The 19,601-nt window shown below is 51.6% G+C and overlaps 1 protein-coding gene across 1 annotated transcript; it reads right to left on the reverse strand.

Moving 5' to 3' along the window:
- Window positions 1-5,001: 5,001 nt before the first annotated feature.
- On the reverse strand, window positions 5,002-12,350 carry CENPM (centromere protein M). The gene is made up of 6 exons (XM_075428311.1): window positions 12,271-12,350; window positions 11,862-11,941; window positions 9,454-9,552; window positions 8,340-8,419; window positions 7,180-7,271; window positions 5,002-6,426 (listed from the first exon to the last, which is right to left on the reverse strand). Exons 1-6 carry the CDS (start codon window positions 12,325-12,327, stop codon window positions 6,301-6,303), a joined length of 534 nt encoding a protein of 177 aa, XP_075284426.1. The 5' UTR covers window positions 12,328-12,350; the 3' UTR covers window positions 5,002-6,300.
- Window positions 12,351-19,601: the final 7,251 nt, after the last annotated feature.

A 19,601-nucleotide genomic window follows, 5' to 3' on the forward strand; every position in this document is an offset into this window, starting at 1 on the left:
GGGAATTGCTCAGGATGGCCCAATTGGGTTATAGTGAAGGAGCAACAGGACGGAAAAGGTTAACAGGGAACACCAGGTAGTACAAACAGCCCCTGCAGAGCAAGGTGAAGGCAACTTCAGCCTCGTCTCTACGGCAGCAGAGCTTTCAGCCCTCTGCATGGCTAAAAGAGGAGCCCTTACAGGTGCCCGGTGTGCAGGCACAGAGCAACGCTGTGCTGTCCCAGGGCTTCCCCAGCTCCAAAGCCTTTGATCCTCTGCTGCTCGGCATAACAGCACGAGGCACTGAGTCACCCCTCAGCCCCACAGGGGGACGAGGATTAATTAGTTGGCGCTGGCACATTGCTTTGAAGAGAGGTGCTCCACTGCAGCACGAGCCACAGGTTGCTACGTACCGAGCTGAGTCAAATGCAGCCCTGGCTTCACATCTGTCAGCTCTGGGAGAGCAAGAGAAGGAAACACAGCAGTGAGGGGGGGGGAAATGAACATTCACACTGGGGCGATGCCAACGCTGCCGTCAAACCCAGGAGAGCGGCCAGCACAGAGGTTCAGGAGAGCTTTGAGCTGACCAGTGCAGACAGCGACCGTGCCTCAAGGACTGCCAACCCTCAGCAAGCACCCGGCGTGTTTTGCTAGCCCAAGCACTGCAATGGCAGAGCCAGCGGGGTGGGAGCAAGGCAGGCCCAGCCGCAGCACAGCCCCGTCACCCTGTCACCACAGGGTGGGCAGGTGGTGGGACCACAGGGCTTCGGTGGCGAGACGGGAAGGGACAACTCTTCACACCGCCAGAGACGGGGAAGCCTCCTTAGCGTGTTTCATGCTGGCTGAGCTTCTTACATCTTTCCAGGTGGTCGCCGCTGTGCCTCTGCCTTGATCCAGCAGGCAGAGAGCTCTAGAGCACGGGTGCTTCAGCTGGCCGTGGCATAGCTTGTGGCAGGATCTGCAGGACAGAGCGGCCGCTGCACACGGGGGCCAGGTTTCCCAAGGGGAACTGGCTTCTCTCTTTGTTTTTGTCCTCACCCCACCTCAGTGCTCCTTCCCGTGACGCAGAGAGCCCCCGGGGCTCTCGCACCCAGCCTGCAGCTGCACCTGGGCCGGCGGCGAGGAGGCAGCCCGCGCGTATGTAAAACACAGGCTCTCTTTCACACGCTGCTGGCTTCCCTCGGCGAAGGCGGGGGGACAGTCACGGTGCCTTTCCCAGCGCCTTGCAGATCGCCCCACAGCACAGCCAGCTCGAGGGGGATGAGGGACGCCAGCAGCACGGCACGCATCCGCTCCAGCAGAAGGAGCCCGCACTACTTGGCTGCCAAGGAGTCGGAGCAGGTCACATCACCGTCGAGCCCCCCGCGCCCAGCCTCTCCCGCGTACCAGTTCTTCACAGGCAAGATGGCCCCTTCTGCGGAGGGCCGGCCCGAGGGGATGCCATCCTGCCAAGCATCGCTGTGCCATATTAATATTTAACAGCAAGGAAGAGATCCAGAGACTTTGATTTCTCCCACCAGCCGATTCAAGGGTAATTGAACTGTGCAGGGAATTTCAGCGTTTCCGAGGGTGGTTGTGTTCCAGTTCACAACAAAACCCAGCTATGCTGCAGTGCCTTACGAGGAGGGTCGCAGCCCAGTTTCAGGCAGCCTCCCTGCCCGCAGCAGAGTCAGGCAGGTAAGCAGCTCAAAACACGGCCCATCTCAGGAGGTGCCTGGCAGGCAGGTCCCACCAAACCCTCTTCCCCAAGAACTTAGGTAAAAAAAAAAAAAAATCAAACACCAGCAATTAGGAAAAAACTATTCCTTCTGAATGTTTCCACCCAGTTCCAGATTTGTGACCCCAAAGCAATGTCAGTTTGCCCTCCTCATGCTCCTCCAGCAGAGGCAGCTCCTGCTGTAGAGGCAGAGCAAGCGAGGCACAGTGAATTTGAACACACGTGCCCAGGGTCACACAAGAAATCAGCCATGGAGGCGAAACCAGCCCAGTGTTTCTGGCTCCCAGCTCTGCGCTGTGCCAGCTATTGCTTTCTCTTGCATATAAATCACTTTTCCCCACCAGCGAAGGACAGCTGGTCACTGAATGGAAAGTGGCAGTTTTTCGGCAGCCCACAGCAACACCGCACACCAGCTTAGGGTGGGAAGTGGAGAACACTCTCAGCGTGCAGAGGAGACTGCCAGGGGATCTGGGCCAGCTGAACGGAGACAGAGCAGCTGGAATCTGGCCAGAGCAAAGCCCAGTACTCCTGCAAAATCAAGACAAGTTAAAAAAACTCCACAGAAGAAAGTATCGCTTGCTTTTGCCAGCAGAGCAGGCATCCTCTGCTACGGCTCTGCAGGTCAGCTCCAGGCAGCAGAGCAGAGAAGTCCCTTCCCGACCACTGTCCACAGCAGCAGTGGACATGATGAGAGCTACCAAGCAGCTCTTATAGAGCAACCACAGGTGCTGAGCACGACCACTGACCTAACCCAGCCAGCCGCTTCAAACTACAGGTCGGAAAGAAGAGACATCCAGTTTCAACCAATCCCCAAAGCAAATATTAGAGGTGGCCTTGAATCTAAACCTCCACCACCAGTTTCAAGGTTTGGAGGGACAGATAAATCCCCAGAGCTGGATTTATCTCTGATCTTTGTTCCAGGACAGAGAGATCTTTTACTATAGGCCCCCTATCAGTACACACTCTCTCTCTCCTGTTAGTAGAGTCCGAGCATATCACGTCTTCTCACGCTTAAAAGTTGGTCTGGTTTAACTGCTGGTGTAGCAAAGCCAGGGAAAAAACAAAAGCCCCAAGCTTCCCTTGGAAAACCTGGGCTGAGAGAGAGCTATAACCCCAACAGGCAACGCTAACCAAGCTGATATGTGCTAAAATCTCTCGCAGAGCACCTCCATGAGCCACTCAGCCAGCAGGCTGAGGGTACAAAATCTTCTTCACAGGACTGGACTGGAGACAAAATCCTGTGGGTCAAACAGCCACAGCAGGAGAGACTCTATTACAGCCTCGTCCAGTTCCACGCAGAAAAAAAAACCCCACACCGCATGACCAAAGCTTACACCAGTGCAACTTGTGCAAGGTCTTCTATACTAATTAAAACACTTCTACACTGATTTTGCTGACAAAAAACACATCCACAAACTGAAAGAGTCAAACCAGCAATGCTCATGGGTACTTTTGCCATGGGGGGGAGGAATTTCTTGTTGTAAACCTGCACAGAGACAGGGAACTAAGGCAACAGAGCGCGGAAGAGAAAACAAGTAACTCCAAAATATTTCTGTTCGTTTAGGTTTCAGCCAGCTTGGCAAGCTCTTTCACGATGTTTAAACACAACAGAACCTGAGTCACTAGCCTTAATTCAGCTTCAGGCCTCCCATGCCTCTGATCCCAATCCAAGTACTACTTACACAAGACCTTTATCAAACATTAGCCCTGGCTATTCCATCCAGATGAAAGATATCCTCAGCTGCCGTGTCTTCTCTGGTAGGGGCAGTGTTATGGCCTGTCTAAACTAATAGCTGACAGTTCCTAGAGATATTTACGTAGTTGAAGCTGTAGCTTTAGATGTGTCCCAACTACTTTCATTTGTAAAACATGATGGACCTGAGACACAGTGTCACATTCTTAGATACGCTCCACTTCCCTTGCCAGTTCTAGTAAAGACTTTTTCCTAAGATAAAGAAAAATATTTGCCCCAAGGTGAAGCGAGATGCTGCTCTTAAGGAACTAGATTTTACTTTGTATCAGCTGGGATTTGGCCACCTGTAGGAAGTACAAACAGCATCTTACTTCTTTGAAAGCAGTAGCAGGAAAGAAATACCGCATCTGAAACACGGCAGTGGAAAAAAACCCTGTGTTTGAAGGTGCAGGAACGGACACGAGCACGTGTGGGTGGCTACAAAGCATTCTGGGGTAGCCAAAGAAAGTTTCGCTTTCACCAGTTAAGAAAGCACAGCAAAATCACTCTTGAGGCCAAAGGGATTCTACCCGAGTCCAATAGTTATTAGCGGCAACTGGAGAGTGACCTCGGAGACGGAAGAGTCTCCTTACCTTACAGCAGCTGCGGAGGACACGAAAGAATGGCTCATTTCTTGCTGCAGCCCTTCCTTCCCTCCCCCAGACTGCACCTGCACATCAAGAGCAAATCGAAACCAGTCTATTCTAAACCATGCTCTCATTTATTTTGAGGGACCCACAGAGAGAGCGAGGCTGCAACAGCATAGCCAACAGGGAAACCCATTTCTGAGCATGGTTGCCCCTCTCCGGTGGCAAACTCCCGGCTAGTACCTTCAGGATCACAAAGCTAGTGGAAAGTAGGGCAGGCCCATTAAGCTCCCAATCCTTCTTACGTGGCCAGGAGAGTTTGCACATCTTTCTCCTCTGGGTTTTAGCCAGAGTCCAGCCCTTTTGGGCACCATAACACAGCTGAATGGTTTAGCTCCTTTTGTTCCAGCTGACAAACAACTCATCCCTCCCCTGCCAGCAACAATAGGACTGGAGCTAGGATTTGTGTGTCCTCTGAGCAAGGATACAGGCTTTGTGCCTTGCTGAGCTGTCTTTGCAAGGACTGCCAACACTCACAGCTGATTAAGCCTGCAGTGCTGCGTTCTGCTTTTTCCTGCTCACAGACAGATGTCAGGAACAAGCTAAGCGAAACAGCACACACAGCTAGAGCTCTGCACCTAGAAACGTTAAAGCAGACTATTAGGGATTAAATAAATTAAACCAGAGGGGAGCTTCACACATTCTCTCTAGACTTCATTTCTACCTGGCATGCAATTCTGGGTAAGAAACACCCCAGCCTTTCAAGAAACACTGCACTCCGGAAGGTGGTTCAACTCAGCGTACAGAAGGATTGCATTTGGAAAGCTTCTGCCACCACCACCTGGCTGAAATCGTGACTGCAGCCCACAAAATAAAGAAGTTCATACAGCCAGCAAGGACCAGCCTCGCAGCCAGGACAAACCAGGGCAAGCATTCATACATTTTAGAGCCCATGCCACAAACCTAAACAAAGAGCATACAACTAATTATTAAATATTATACATTTTATTAACTTAAAACTCCAAAACACACTATTGACTTGCAGTTAGAGTAAGGCACGAATTACTGCTGATAAGAACCTACTAGTTAAGGGGTTATACACAGCATATGCCCACCTTGCAAGAGACAACATGTGTTTTCTGTATGTTGCTATAGTCCAGGCTGTGTTTCACCTCTGGTCAGCCCCGGAGCGCAGAGCCTCAGCCCTACGGCTGCTGGCAGGACAAGTGCAGTCCTGCAGCTCTCTGGAGCTGAACTGCCCAATTTGCAGAGGCTTGCTGGAGGGCCAGCAACATCACCTCATCTTAGATTTGGCTCTTTGAGAGCACGAGAGAGAGAAAAGCTATTCTATGGCTCTCTACTTTGAGAGTGAAGATTGATTTCCACTATTGGCTGCATGTTTCTCCTCCTGTGGTCTGCCTGCCGTGGCTGTAACACACTAAGTGCTGCTACACTCTCAGTTACAGCCCCTTCACCTCTTCATTTCTTGACTCGGAGAAGGTTTGACCTCTCTGGAGGATTATTTCTTGGTCTGCGGGAAATGACTTGCAGCAGAGCAGTCCACAGCTGTCCAAATCACGAGCAAAGACTAGGGTTGCTTGTAACCCTGGCCTTGAGAAATGGAGCCTTTTTCTTTAAAGATCTAAAAGAAAGCTAAGGTGCTAGATCATCTTCCTTAAGTCCTTTCCTCCTCAGTTAGGTACCAGGCGTGAAAATACTGAGCCCTTCACTGGGCAGATGCTCACACAGCTGGATCATTAACTGCCAATTGCAGTCTACCTAGAAGCTGCAGGACAGCCTTCCTTCCCCATTATTCTCTTGGAGTGGAGACAAAACTTGTCAGCAAGGTTTGACATTAGCCCAAGGTGCCATATTTCAACTGAAAGGAAGCAGGAGCCTGCTGCCTCTTCTCTAGTACTTCAGGAACTAAGACAGTCAACCATGACACACGGCATTTGCGATAGCAGCCTCTTCTTCTGGTATTCTCTCAGTAAAACACGTGGCTCCTGGCCATTGGCAAAGTGGGTGAAACTCAAACTTGGTCATGAAATGCAATTCAGATGTAACAACGGATAGAAATCCCCAGTTCAAACTGCCCTCTCCACTGCACCATCCACTGAACAGGAATCCAGCTTTTCTAGAGAGATTAGCAACTAGGAACAGTTCTGGGTGAGTGGTCATGACAAGTCAGGCAAAAAACCTTCCCAATGTGATTCCAACTGCAACAGCTTGAATGCCTGAAGTGAGAATACTGATGAATGTTGCTGAATTCTCACAATGAGAAGCTAGTCATCAGCAGAGTTCCTCATCAGTGAGCCAAAGGACAAGGCAGAAACTCCTGGTACATGACCGGCACAGATCTGTAACATCCGGAGAAGTCGCTGAGCGGTGGCAACTCGTACCCCTTCCAACTGGAAACAAAAATGGAGAAGTTATTTAATCAACAGAAAAGAAGAAAAGCAGTATTAAGCTGTGCTAAAAGAAAGAACCAGGGCAGGTGTTGAATATGGTTCAGAGCAGCTAGCTACAGAAAACCCCAAACAGGCCCATTTACTCCCCTAACATGAAGGAAGGTACAGCGTTGTCAGCCGAGAACCCGCAGGGGCTTGCCAAAGGCACAGATACTGCCTGCTGGTGGGGAAGCGGTCTCTGAGGGTGGTACGATGAGTACACAGAAAAGTGAAGTGTGCTACCACTGAATGCCAAACTCTCCCTTCCAGCCTTTCAGGCCAAGCAGGTAATTGGACAGAGCGGCATATCAGACGGCAAAACAGCCTGCGAAGCAACAAAGCCTGGCCAACAGGAAGCATTACGTGGGCAAGAGAGTCACATGGCAAACCACAGCTCAGGGGCTCCCAGGAAGAGAAAATGCCTCAAGAAACAAGTGCACCAAGGCTTTGCATATCAGAGAAGCCTTTGTGAAATTAGACTTGGCTTCCTGAGGCTTTGAAGCAGCACAGGAAGGAGTGGTTAATCTAGAAGACTCACTTCAAGGACAGTCAGACTCTCGTACCTCTACTGTTCTCGTAGGAAGAGTCTGGTCTCTGGCACTTCCGCAAGACAGTAGCGTACATACACATATTTATTGCTAATCTATGATATTCCTAAGAATCAGAGAGCAGTGGAATTCACAGATCCCTTCAGCCACCAAATAAGCACCTTACCTCCAGCTCACAGAACAGCACAGGACTGCGGTAGACTTCTCCCAGTTTCCAGATGGCATTCATCTCTACGCTGCAGTAATTCACCCTGCCAACTTCAGAAAAAGTTTTCCCACATTACAAGCCCCGTAATCAACATTCAGTGAAGAAAAGTATCAGGAAATTCCACATCCACACAATGATCCAGAGCTAATTTTGAGAGCACCATAGCAGGCAAGGCAACAGTGAGCAGTAAAAACAGAACAGTACAAGATTTGCAAAGGAATTAGCACAGAGGTCTTTCATAATACCGACAGCAGGAATAGTATCGCCACATTACCGAGTACTGTAACACTAACATTTTGGATAAGGGATCAATACACTATCAGCACGGGCAGAATCTTCCACTCACTAATCAGAAGCCTCCCAGCTCATGTGGCACCACAGGGTGATCATGTCTCTGAGGAATTCACTCCTGTAGGAGAGCCATAGCACAGGACAATGCTAAGACTCTTTCTCACCCCAGAGTTAGGTCTCCTGATCTCTAAACTCCAGGAACACAGCACCTCTGTTCCAACACTGAGCAGTATGGTCTGGCCCCTTCAGTTCCTCAGAACTGAAGTAGAGAGGATATGCAACAAAGCACCCTCTGCGCTGGAGGCAGGGGGAGAGAGGGAGAGAAAGATTAGAGGCACAACCGGGCCAGACAGTACACAGCAGGGACACCAGTCTTGTATTAAAACTATACTTAATAGTTTAGTAGCTCATCCATTTAGATTCATCTTATTACCACAGTATCATATGCTCCTCCCTGCTCATTAAGATTACCATTAAGAGAGATCTGCGAGAGCACACAGAACAGACTTCTGCAGTGCCACAGGAAAAAAAATAAAAATCCATCACACAAATCATATTCAGGGATTAGTGACAGAGAAGAGAGGCCTGACTGGCAAAAAAAAACAAAAACAAAAAGGAAAGAGCAAGTGAGCATGAGAGAACTGTGTTTTATGCAATAAAACAATAAAAAAAAAGCAGATGAGTTCAGATATAATTTAAACAAAGTTTTCAACAAAGCCACCGGTCTCCTTTGCTTTGTTTCAAGTTAAGTCACTGCCTTGTTTTAAGGAAAACAACAGTCAGTTGTGTTGCTTGGAGAGGAGGAAGAGGGCAGATGCCATACGTACCCCCAGTGACAAGAAAGCACACTTTCCCCAGGAAGAAGCTGGCATCCACATAAGCTAGGGAAGCTTCGACATTCTTCAAGCTGTCAGAAAAGCACAGACAATCCAGTTGGACAGGGAGGTAAAACCAGTGCAGCATAAGAACAAAGGGAATAACTTTCAGAACAATCAGAAAACCAATGATGTTAACATCTGCCGATCTGTGAGCCGGCAGAGTCATGCTCTATGCTAAAAGCATGGCAGCAGGGACCTCTGTAATACCCACAGCTGTTTAATAATCCATAACATGTCCTTTCTACCCAAGACTCAGCAGTTAGACTTAGTTTGAATGGTGTCCTCCATGATTCGCGGACACTAAGCATCCAAATTCATTAACATCCAACGAGACTTCAGCACCACTTCAGCTCTTTCAGAAGAGATAGCCCACACATTTCTGCAGCACCATCTGTGCTGGAAGTATGCAGCTGGGCCTGTCATTTTTGGTAAATGAGAGCCCAGGATCATCAGTCACAAGTTAAGTAATAAAATGCCGACTTTTGTGTGTTAGCAAGTCTTTACTTACGGCCTGGGGACACAAATATCATTTCTATAAAGATGAGCACAAGATGAGAGAAAAGGGATCAATCCCTGCAGACCTTTCTCTTTTGCCTAGAGACATTCGAGGTGCTGATCCCACTGGACCAGCAGTACCCGTGAACTGGGGACACAGACGCAGCAGCTGGCTGGTTATTAGGTAGCACTGCCCAGCACGCATCAGCCGTCTGCGTATTACAGAACTTAACAGCACCACCATTGTTTCCATCTAATTTTACAGACAACGTCTTTCCAAAGCTCAGTTCATATCATCACATATCTGGATCCAGGCACGAATTCCACCTTCTCTGCTACGGCAACTTAGTGCACAACAGGGGCGTGTTCTCGGACACAGCAGTTCAGTTCTCATCCACTGCTGGAGGCCAGAAAACCACCGTATACATTACTGAGCTGTTACACCACAGCAGCTCTTGGGTTTGAAATCCACTACTCAGCAATTCTGACACACTAAAAATGTGGATTTAGCCAGCAATCCAGGAAAGAATATCAGTTTCACCCCCTCATATTTTTGCCCTTCTTTTACCTGTACTTGCTCTTGATGTCAATCATAAACGCAATCAGGTCTATCCTGGGCCGAAGGTGATCTCTCTCTGAAGGTAAGGGGAGGGATGTAGCAAGGTGACTGAAAAGCAATAAATTTTCCAGTTTAACTAAATAACTTGGCAAGGCAGCATCCACTTAACCATAACCACATAAACCATTGCAGTTCACCATGTAGCAAGTTATCAGGAAGCCTGCTAATCACTAAATACATAGGCACTGAAGAGAGACTGTGATTCTTGAAGTGGTATTCTCCTATCTTAAGCCTACTCATAGCTGCTGACAGCCACAACGATACTTGCTAGACAGGGTGGTTTATAATGGGAGGCTTATTAGAGCATAACAAGACTCACAGAAACATTTTCTCCCCACGGCTCTGCATGGCAGTCATTTTATTTATTTAATTGTTAAGAAGAGTCCTTTCTAATAAAGCAAACCCCAATGCTTTACTGGTATATTTTGCTGCCAAGTTCTAGTTAAAATGTGTCAGTGCTTTCCCGTCACATTGTGGGGACGCTGCTCATTCCGGAGAGGCCACCTGCTCAGGCGCCCGCGCTACAGAAAGTTCTGCTGTATTCGCAAAACCTTAAACCAGAAGTTTATCACTAGCATAGCTTTATAGATGAAGTCATCACTCTGAAAGAGCTTCTATTATCCCAATACCCCTCTTTTTATCCTTTTCACTGTGTCAGGAGTTACTAGGTCAGTTTCGGTGTCCTTCTACATGACACCACCACTGCTGATACAGCTGTTGGAAGAAGAATTACAGGGTGGGGATTTTTTGTGTCCCTTCCCACTGCAGGGGGGAAGGCGTCAGCAGTGCGTTTCTGGGCCTTCCACGGGGGAGAATATTATCAATACCATATTTTTTGAAGATCACTTGAAAGATAGATTGGGCAAACAAAAAATCCCAGAATTTCAGTCTCTCACACAATCTACTTCCTCTCTTGAAGCCAAGAGAAAAACACTCATTTTGGTCTCCTTGGGTAATATTACTTCTAGCAGCTAAATCTTAAGGACTTAACAGTTTTCCCCAGCAGCCACAGACCACGATGTACATTTCTTTCTGTCAATCACACACAGCTTGCAGTTTTGTCTGCCAGACTCCAAACAAAGGTGCTTTGTTTTCTATTTTTAAGGAAGATGCACTTTAATAAAAACACTCTGAAACTAATACAAGATATGAGCCAAGTGTGCTTGAAAGACAAACTGCAATACAAACAAGCTTGCAAATTTAAGGTGAAACTTCGGGAGAAGCTGTGGTGAAAGCACCAGATCTCACTGTCAGGGTAGGGGAGCTCCACGGTTTGGAATTCTACTACATTTAAAGCACCATCACTACGTGATGTCAGCAGCCTCCCCCTACCCCCCCGCACAGTGGAAGAGACAGAAAGAACCCAGCCCTGCAATTTTGCTCCCAACAGCTGTAACTGGCAGGTAGACCTGCCAGATGAGACACCATATTATTTTGTAATCTGTATAATCCCAAAGCAACACAGCAGGGAAAAAAAACCCATGACGAACCTCTGCTTCCCCAGCGATACTAGCGTGGGGACTTCTCTTGCTCTGCAATACGAGCATGGTTTCCATGCCTTTGGGTAGTCACCCAGCTGCAGTACCTGCAGCCATCTAGTGACGGCACTGCACAGCTCAGCAGAGGCTGCAGGATTTGCACTGAAAATTGGGTAATTAATTTACTATTAGTTGGCACAGGCATCCAAGATGCCATGATCAAAGCAGTACAGGCACTCTAACCGGCTAGCAGAACATAGCTTGGGTCTGCTTTTACTGCATAGCCTTGGATTGCAGCAGCGAAATAACAGACACCTTCTGAGGAGCCACCTAAACTACTAAACTCGTTTGGTCTTGGCAAGAGAGCTGTCAAGGACACCATGTGGTAATAAGTTAGTTAATCAAGCTTTTAAGATGGGGCTTGTCATGTAGCTAAAGTTAAAATTCCAAACGCAGCTTAACAGCTTGAGGAGGAAAACCACGGGCATGCGTACAAGCCAGACAGTGGCTATAAGGACCACCAAGAGCAACGGACACCTCTCAGAAAAACTTGTTTGGTTTCAAGCAGTTGCAAGCATTCTACTTGTGCCAGTTCATCCCAGGATGTTTAATTCTTGTCTGTCTCCCAGGAGAAAAACAATATCTATCTATCTATATGTATCTGTGCTCCTCTCTAAGCCTTGCAGTTTGTTAACAAAACATCTGCGCACAGTGCCGTGGTGTGAACACGATGAATACGCGAGAACCGTTCCCACGGCCGGTTCCAGCCGTGCCCACACGGCCCGCCCTGGAGGCGGGCGGTCTGCCGGCTGCAGATGTGGCCACATCTGCGCAGCAGCAGCGCGCTCCGCGGGACTGGGTTCCTCCCCCGCCACTCACATGCTGATCCTGAAGTCCTTCTTCTCCCGCAGGATCGCCTCCGCCAGCTTCTGCTGGAGCCCTTCGTCCGTACCCACGAGCTGCGCGGACCGGGGGGAAGAGCGCGGTCAGAGCGACGGCCCCGCGGCCCGCGCCTCGCCCCCCGCCACCGCGCCGGGGGCCCGCGGGAACCGGACCCCAGTGGGCGGGGCCAGCCCCCCCGTGGGCGGGGCCATCCCACCAGTGGGCGTATTTGCATATCGCAGCCAGGCAGCCTATCCCCGCGAGGGGGCGGGGCCAGCGCGACCGCGGCCGCTGCTGCGCGGCCGTCGCCCGTGAAGCGCGGCCCGCGGAGCCGGGGGAGGCGGGCACCGGCCGCAGGGCCGAGGGCCGGGTGGGGACGGCGGGGACGAGGGGCGGCTGCACCTACCAGGAAGACGGCGGAATTCAGCGCCGGGAGCTTGTCGAAGGGCCGCACCACCGCCATCCCCGCGAGAGACAGCAGCGCCCCCGTCCGCCCGCCCGCCGGGATTCAAACCGCCGCCGCGCCCCTGCGTCGCGCTGACGTAGCGCGTCGGGGAGGCGGGGCCCGAGGGAAGGGGCGGGGCTGCCGGCGCGCGTGCGCGTTGGGGCCGTCCGGGCGCTGCGGGGTTCCGGGCATGCGCAGTGGCGGCCCGGGCGCGGAGGGGCCGGAGGCGGGTGGAAGCGGCCTACCGGGTCTTGGCAAGGCCGCCGCCTTTATGCTGCGACTTGTCCGCAGGCTTCGGCCCCCGGGGCCGGCCCGGGGGGGGCTGGTAGGATACGTCATTTAAAAGCATAATTTAAAGCGTCATTGGTTACATCATTTAAAAAACACATTCCAAAACCGTGCGTATTCAGGCCCTCGGGCATCGAGTTCATGCCAGAAACCAACGTGTCAGTGAGCACGATGCCCTCCACTCGCCAAGGGCGGTCCTCTGAGTCAGGGAATCCTTTTGTACATCCTTTTTTTTTTCTTTTGTGAAGTCCCCGAGGTGTCTCAGACACACTCCTGACCTCGACCCTCTCCCTGCGCGCTGGGCGCTGTTGGAAGGGTCTGTACGAAGGCCCTTGTGACGGCAGCGTCACGGACAGCCCCACGCTCCCGAGAAGCGACGTGGTCATTTCCAGTGCCGGGCAGCCGCCCAGTCCTTGCGATGAGCTGATCTCCACCATCTTTTACACTGTGGGATACGACGTGAACTAAAGTGTATTAATGAAGTTAATACACTTTCATACTGCAGAGACTGCTTGATATAATAGCTGCGGAAGGGAATTTCCCTAACGGCGTACAGCAGCAGTGCCCGGCTTTGCATGTGGGATTGTTCTGTGCGAGGTTTCGCGGCAGCTCCGACCCCCTCCTGGGCACCTTCCTGCTCCCTGGCTCGTGACACGGGCAGGACGGAGCCCGGGCAGGAGCGCTGCAGTTACAGAGCTGAGCTTTCCTCACCCCAAGGTCAGAGTGAGAGGATGACGTGCAGTGATGTAAAGCCCTCGAGGTCCAATGTCCCTCGGTGGCCCATGGTCCACCTTGCTTCGTCCCTGGGTGTGGAGGGGGGTCCAGGAACCACTCAGCTGCCGGCTGGGGCTGGAGGTCCCTGTCCCTTCAACCAGGGCACTCCCGAATGGCAGGAGACGTGCCAGGGGGAGGAAGAAGGCCCCAGGAGGACGAAGACGCATCTCTTGTCTGCAGCAGGCCAGAGAGGGGAGGCAGGGGGAATGGTGTGTGTTAATGTAAGCTGACATCACATGGCTGCCGTGGCTTTTTTGATCTTGACAAAGGCAGGCGGTTCCGCTCCTTGCCAACATGAGACAAATTACAGGTGAAGCAGAAGAGATTACAGGATATTTCTGGTTGTTGTTGAGTTCAGCGGGGGGAAGGGAGGACAAATTTAGGGCAGGCGTGTCCTGAAGATGGGAGACAGGCAGATGTGATAAATAACGAGAGCCAGCTCCTGGGTGGGGAGGCATAGAGAGCAATTTGGACAACGCTGCTTTTGGGCTGCTGAGGGTGTAGAAACACATGAAAAGCTGCAGCACCCACCTAAAAGGTGTTTCTCCTCTTTCACCCCGCTGCTACTCCCTATCGCCTGCTCTCCGGCCCTGCAGAAGGACCCAGGTGGCTTCAGTGCCCGGTCAGTGACATGCTCGCTGTCCCTTCTGTCGCTGCAGACTTCTGGTGACACCGGTGCCTGTTCAGGTTCAGCGTGTCCAGACGAGCTGCCACCAAGCGATCCCACCATTATTTTTCCTTGTCCCTAGCAGGTTTCTTGGCTGTCCCTTGGCAGACTTCCCTCTGCAGGGCCGACCCCCACCTTCCTGTGGGGACACGGAGATTCTCCCCGCTCCCTCCTCTGTGTGACCCACCGTCACTGTGCCCTTTCACTGGGGGTCGCCTCCCCCTTAGCCCCTCGATAACAAAGGACCCTTGGGTGCATGGCCCACCTGAGGGTGACTTGGGTGGCGTGGGGGTGGTAGTGCTGACGGTCCCTGCCTGAAAGTCCAGGCTTTGGCAGAGCTGATCTCCTCCTGGGGTGCAAAGCCATTGCATGACAGCTGGCATGACGAGCTGTGCCAGGCAGATTCACTTTCCTTTTCTCCCTCTGAAACGCAGGCAGGGATGCTCTGCGGGGGGACACAAAGCCTGCAGAGCAAGCTCTGCTCCGTGGGGAACCGGGCAGAGGGAGAACAGGAGTCATCCTCCTGCACCCTTGTTGGCTGTTTACCCATGGGCCAAGGGATGTAAAACAGGTCTAATGTCAAAGAGTGGCATTAAAAAACTGGTTTTCATGGTAAAGGATGGCGTAAGGAGGTGGAGACTCAGGCTGGCAGTGTGCCTGCAGCTCTTGTCTAGATCTGTAACTCGGCAAGGAGAGGAGGGGAGATGGGTGAGACACAGTTGGTGTTGGAGGCTGGGGTGTATTTTACGTATCACTGTGTGACTGTGTCAGGCTGTTTCACCTCCCTCTGCCCCATTCCCAGTTTGAAAAGCGGGAATAATGAGTTGATCTCCACTTCTGAACGGTGCAGGAGAGCTGAAATAGGGGTGTCGGTGCACTGGCCCCCAGCGCAAGCAGAAGGGGCAAGAGCAGGGCATGATACGGAAGGGGAAAGCTCCTGATTTTACTCTTTGTCCCACTGTACATTGCTCTGGTAGCACAAACCATTCCAAAAATGAGTACAAGGGTAATATAGCTGATGTGAAGATCCTCTGGTGCTGCCAATGAAGGCAATTAGCATCAGTAAGACTTGGCCTGCTCACCACCAGCACTCCCTGGGAATGGTGCAGTCCATCCTGCAGCAGGACTGCACTGTCCACTACCAAAATACTATACAGCACACACTGTCCTCGTGTATCCTTGACCAATATGCTGTATGCTTCATCTAGCAGGTTGGTGACTGAATCTCGGGACATTTTATCTCTGGTTTCTCTCGGTTCTCTCCAAGCAGCCAGAGAAGCGATGGAGATAGGCTTTGGAGATGGCCTCGGGAGCAGCGCTGACCCCAGCGTGGTCCCCGTTGTCTCAGCACCTGCTCCCAGACCTCCTGGCAGTGGTGGCTTCATCCCAGCCCAGTTCAACATGAGCTTTGTGAGATATCGCCTGGCCGCACATCGCTGGCTCCAGGCTGACCCCTCGCAGGGCTGCCTGGGAAGCACGCAGAATACAAACTCGTGTGTGTTTGATTGTACTTGTTCCCTCACTAACAGACAAAAATTATATCATTTGCAGCAAGTGCAAATTATTAGGGAAACTAATGACATTTCCACGTATGTTGCTGGCAACTTCAGCTTCCGTTGGCAAAGGCTCTCCCTAGCTATCGTTAGACCCGAAGTCAGTCAGCTTTTTCCATTCTTCTCTTTAATTTGACTCACCATATACATTCCTTAGCTTTTTGATCGACTCAGCAAAGCTTCTCACGTGGGTTTCCTTATTTGAAGATGCAGTAGCACTCAGAAGGCAGGTTACTCTGCTTTTCCACCAGAGTATCTGACTGATGGCCTGCCATGCATCCAGGGCGCCTTCTGCATCCTGCAGCAGCTCAGTCATCTCCAGCAGCTGAGCAGGGATGTATTTCAGTGACTTTTTCTGGAGTTTTATCCTCTACTGTGGACCTTGGGGGAGGCTAATTTGATAAAAGCCATGTTCTCCCATGCTTCTACCTACCTTGGGAGAGTCGTATTTGGGGGATTGGTATTGCCTAAAAGCTGGGCAGAGACTTGTGCCTGATCACCTCAGAAGATGCTGATAAAAGCCTAAAGGACACTAAACAACAGCAAGGAAACCTGTTAGGAAAAACTGGAATAACAGTTAATGAGGCTTGGGATTAAGCGGGGCTCAGTATGTCATTTGTGCTGTGATTTATGGGCATGTTACAAATGGCAAACATATGCCTCAGGTTGCCCAACCATCTCCTCTTTCTCCAGCCAGGGCTTTTGCCTGAGAAGAGTTTCATGATTTCTGCTCTGGCTGGGTGGCCCTCTCAGATCAAACCCGACCCCGTGCTCGCCTTCATCATGCAGGTGAATTTGTGGATGCCCAGAGACAGGGAGGGAGTGGGAGGCTTGGTGGTGGGCAGGTCTCTTGGAGTGAACAGCTTTGGGGGGCTCATATGTGCACAGCCACGCAGGGGCTTCCTCCAAGCCAGGTGGAAGGGGCTGGAAGCCCCCCAGGCACGGAGTGGGATGATATGCACACACTTGTGCCTGGAAGGTGCTGAGTGGCAGACGGCAGCCTTATTCGTAGTGAAAGCTGAACTGCAGCTGGAATGTTTCTGTGAGGTTTGAGCTGTACACGGCACATCGATGCCTGGAGCCATCTTGATGCCACAGCTCTTGTCAGAAACCAAAAGGTGTGACAGCACCTGAGAGCCCTGTCACAGGCAGCACCACGGGGCAGGAGGCCTGCGGGTGTGACCCGACCGCGGCAGCACGAAGCCTAGTCCTCATTTCCCACTGCCTCCAAGGATGCTTTGAACTCAGCTGGGCTGGTTTCCACTTGAAGCAAGCAAGGCTGCCTTGTCATGGCTTGCACAAACCCAATGACACAGTGGTGTCTGCGGAAAGAAGTGATCCCTGCTTCTCGCCATGCCTTCCCAGTGTTTGCATGGCAGGGAAGTGAGACAGGGAAAAAAATGACCCCATGAGACAAAACTATTGCTGTTCTGGGGGTTTTGGCTGCATGAGCAGCATGCTAGCATTAAGCCTGAGCTTAAATCAGCTTAAACCTGGGGAGCAGTTGCAGCCTGATGGTCACAGATGGGCTCTGGTGTCCCCCTGGGGTGATCTATGGCAGAGAGCTGGGACAGCAGGCTGGGGATGGGGAGGATCTTATGCATTTCAGCATAATGTCTTCAAGGATGCTTGGCCCCAAGGCCTCAGTGGAGTGGCCGATGGGTTTCCTGGAGAAATGAATGGTCTCCTGCCTTGTGGCAGCCATCACTGATGTCCCTCTCATTTTCTATGCGTGCCTGGAAAATGGTTTATTTTCTCCCTTCTCAAATGTACTGCATCTTTGCCTGACCTTAGGGTTTGCTCTGGGAACAAAGTACACAATATCCTTTCAACGTTATTTTTTTTAAATCTGTTTGGTTTTTGGTTTGTCCACATGTTTCTCGACTGTCATAGTTTAACCTGGCAGCCAGCAACTAAGCACCAGACAGCCGCTCGCTCACCCCTCCCCTTCCCCTGCAGCAGGATGGGGAGGAGAGAGGGACAAAAGGGGAAACTCGTAGGTTGAGATAAGGACAGTTTAATGTGACAACAAAGTAAATACTACTACTACTAATAATAATAATGATAGTAACAACAATAATAATGAATATGCAAAACTAACTATATACAGTTTTTATGGTATGGAATATTTCTTTTGGCCAGCTTGGCTGTCTGTCTGGCTCCCAGCTCCTGCACACCTGCTCATTAGCTGAAAACTGTCAAGTCCTTGATTTACAGCAACAAGTGAAAACATAAGTTATCAACATTCTCCTCCTTCTAAATCCAAAACATAGCAGCTACTGAGAGGAAAAGTAACTCCATCCAGCTGAAATCAGGACATCCCCCAGTATGGTCAAAACCACGAGGCTCGTGTTTTCTTCCCTCTGCAGTGGGATTAGTGAAGCAGCTACTGTGCTGGTCATTAAGGTGGGCGTCACGGTTGAACTTCAGTGAGGTTAAAATTAAGGTGCAAGTGCAGGCTCCTCTCTGGAGACACACGGCAATCACGTGGAGTGCCCACCTCGCTGGAGCAAACCAAGCAGCAGCTAGCTAATCCTAATGGGCCTGATCCTCTGTGCAGCTATCCTGCTGGGTACAGGAGAATCCCAAGCCTATACTCAATGCTTCGAAGCTATTATGAAGCTCCACCAAAAAGAAGGGGCTCCGGAGGACAAAAGCAGGATGAGAAGGAAATCCTGGAGCTCACCAGCCAGCTCCCACAGCTCCCAGCACAGCCCTGGCTCTGCACTGCTGGATGAAACCCCGCTGCAGGCCAGGCGACAGACCCTTTGGGTGCATTACCTTCAGAGCCAGCAAGCGCACGTGGGCTCCATCACTGCCCACAAGTCGGCTTGGGCAGGGGACAAACCCATTTGTGCCTGAGACGCAGCACTGGGAAGCCCAACCTCACACCTCTCGGCTCTGGGGGCAGAGGCGCGTAGCGGGCACAAATTCGGGGCTCCGACAGTGCGGTGGATATTATCAGCCCCGCAAGCCCCTACAAGCACCCCCGGCAGCCCAGCTGCGGGGCTGCAGGCGGCAGAGACTGAGTGGGCAGGGCGGGAGAGGGCAGGCAGGAGAGCAGGCAGCTCTCAGGGCCAGAGCCAGTTGTTTGATTGATTTTATTAAAACATCTTTGCGTTAAACGACTTCTGGGTCGCAGTGAGCACTTCCCTGTGTATAAAAACAACAGCAATAAAAAAACCACCAACCAAAAAAACCGAAACAGTTTGGTTGTTCCTATTTCTGTGCTGCTGAAAAGCTGAAAGGGTTTTAACCAAACCTCTTCCGTCAGCAGCAGCAGCAATGACAGAGCCAGGTATGGATTCAGGAAGCAAGGTGTTTCACTGAAAGCAAAAATATTACTTCACACAGCAATTTTTTCTGTTTTCTGCTGTGAGGTACTTTTGGTCGAAGTGTTGATTCTTTTATTTTTGCAGAAGACCCCTGAAGGGAGTGCTAACCTCCCTTCCCTTCCACCCCTGCCTCTCTCCTCCACCCCGCTCCCGGCAAGCCACCAGCCCTCAGAGTCTGGGCTGGGCACACTGGTAAACCCACGGAGCCGTAAGATCCCATAAATCTCCACCAGCCTGAGCCCACGCGTGTCTCCCCCAGCATTCCTCCTCCTCCCCAGCTCCATCCTCCCTTCCCAGCCCGGCGGAGAGCCGGTCGGGGCTGCGGGTGATGCGGGGCTGGGGGGGGGCGAGCATCCCTCGGGCGCCTCTCCCGTGGTACCCGCTGCGGGGGGAGCTCGGGAGGCCCGTTGCCATGACGACCGCTGCTAAAAATGTCCCCCTCCCTGCGTGGGGATGCGATCGGTTGCAGACGGTCCCTCTTTCGGGGGGGCAGGCCGGTGGCGGGGTGCCCTGGGGAGGCTGGAGGGGGGCCGACGCTGCCGAGGAGGGGATGGGGGAAGCCCCCCGGGAGCTGCTGCTGCGTGCCACCCCTCCGCGCTCCCGCCCCCTCCCTCCCGCGCCTGTCGCCGCTCGCTGTCGCCTTGCTTTCCCGGAGCCGGGTCCCTTCTCCCGGGA

The sequence above is a fragment of the Opisthocomus hoazin genome, chromosome 8 (genome assembly GCF_030867145.1).
Source record: "Opisthocomus hoazin isolate bOpiHoa1 chromosome 8, bOpiHoa1.hap1, whole genome shotgun sequence".
In the NCBI taxonomy this organism is placed as follows: domain Eukaryota; kingdom Metazoa; phylum Chordata; class Aves; order Opisthocomiformes; family Opisthocomidae; genus Opisthocomus; species Opisthocomus hoazin.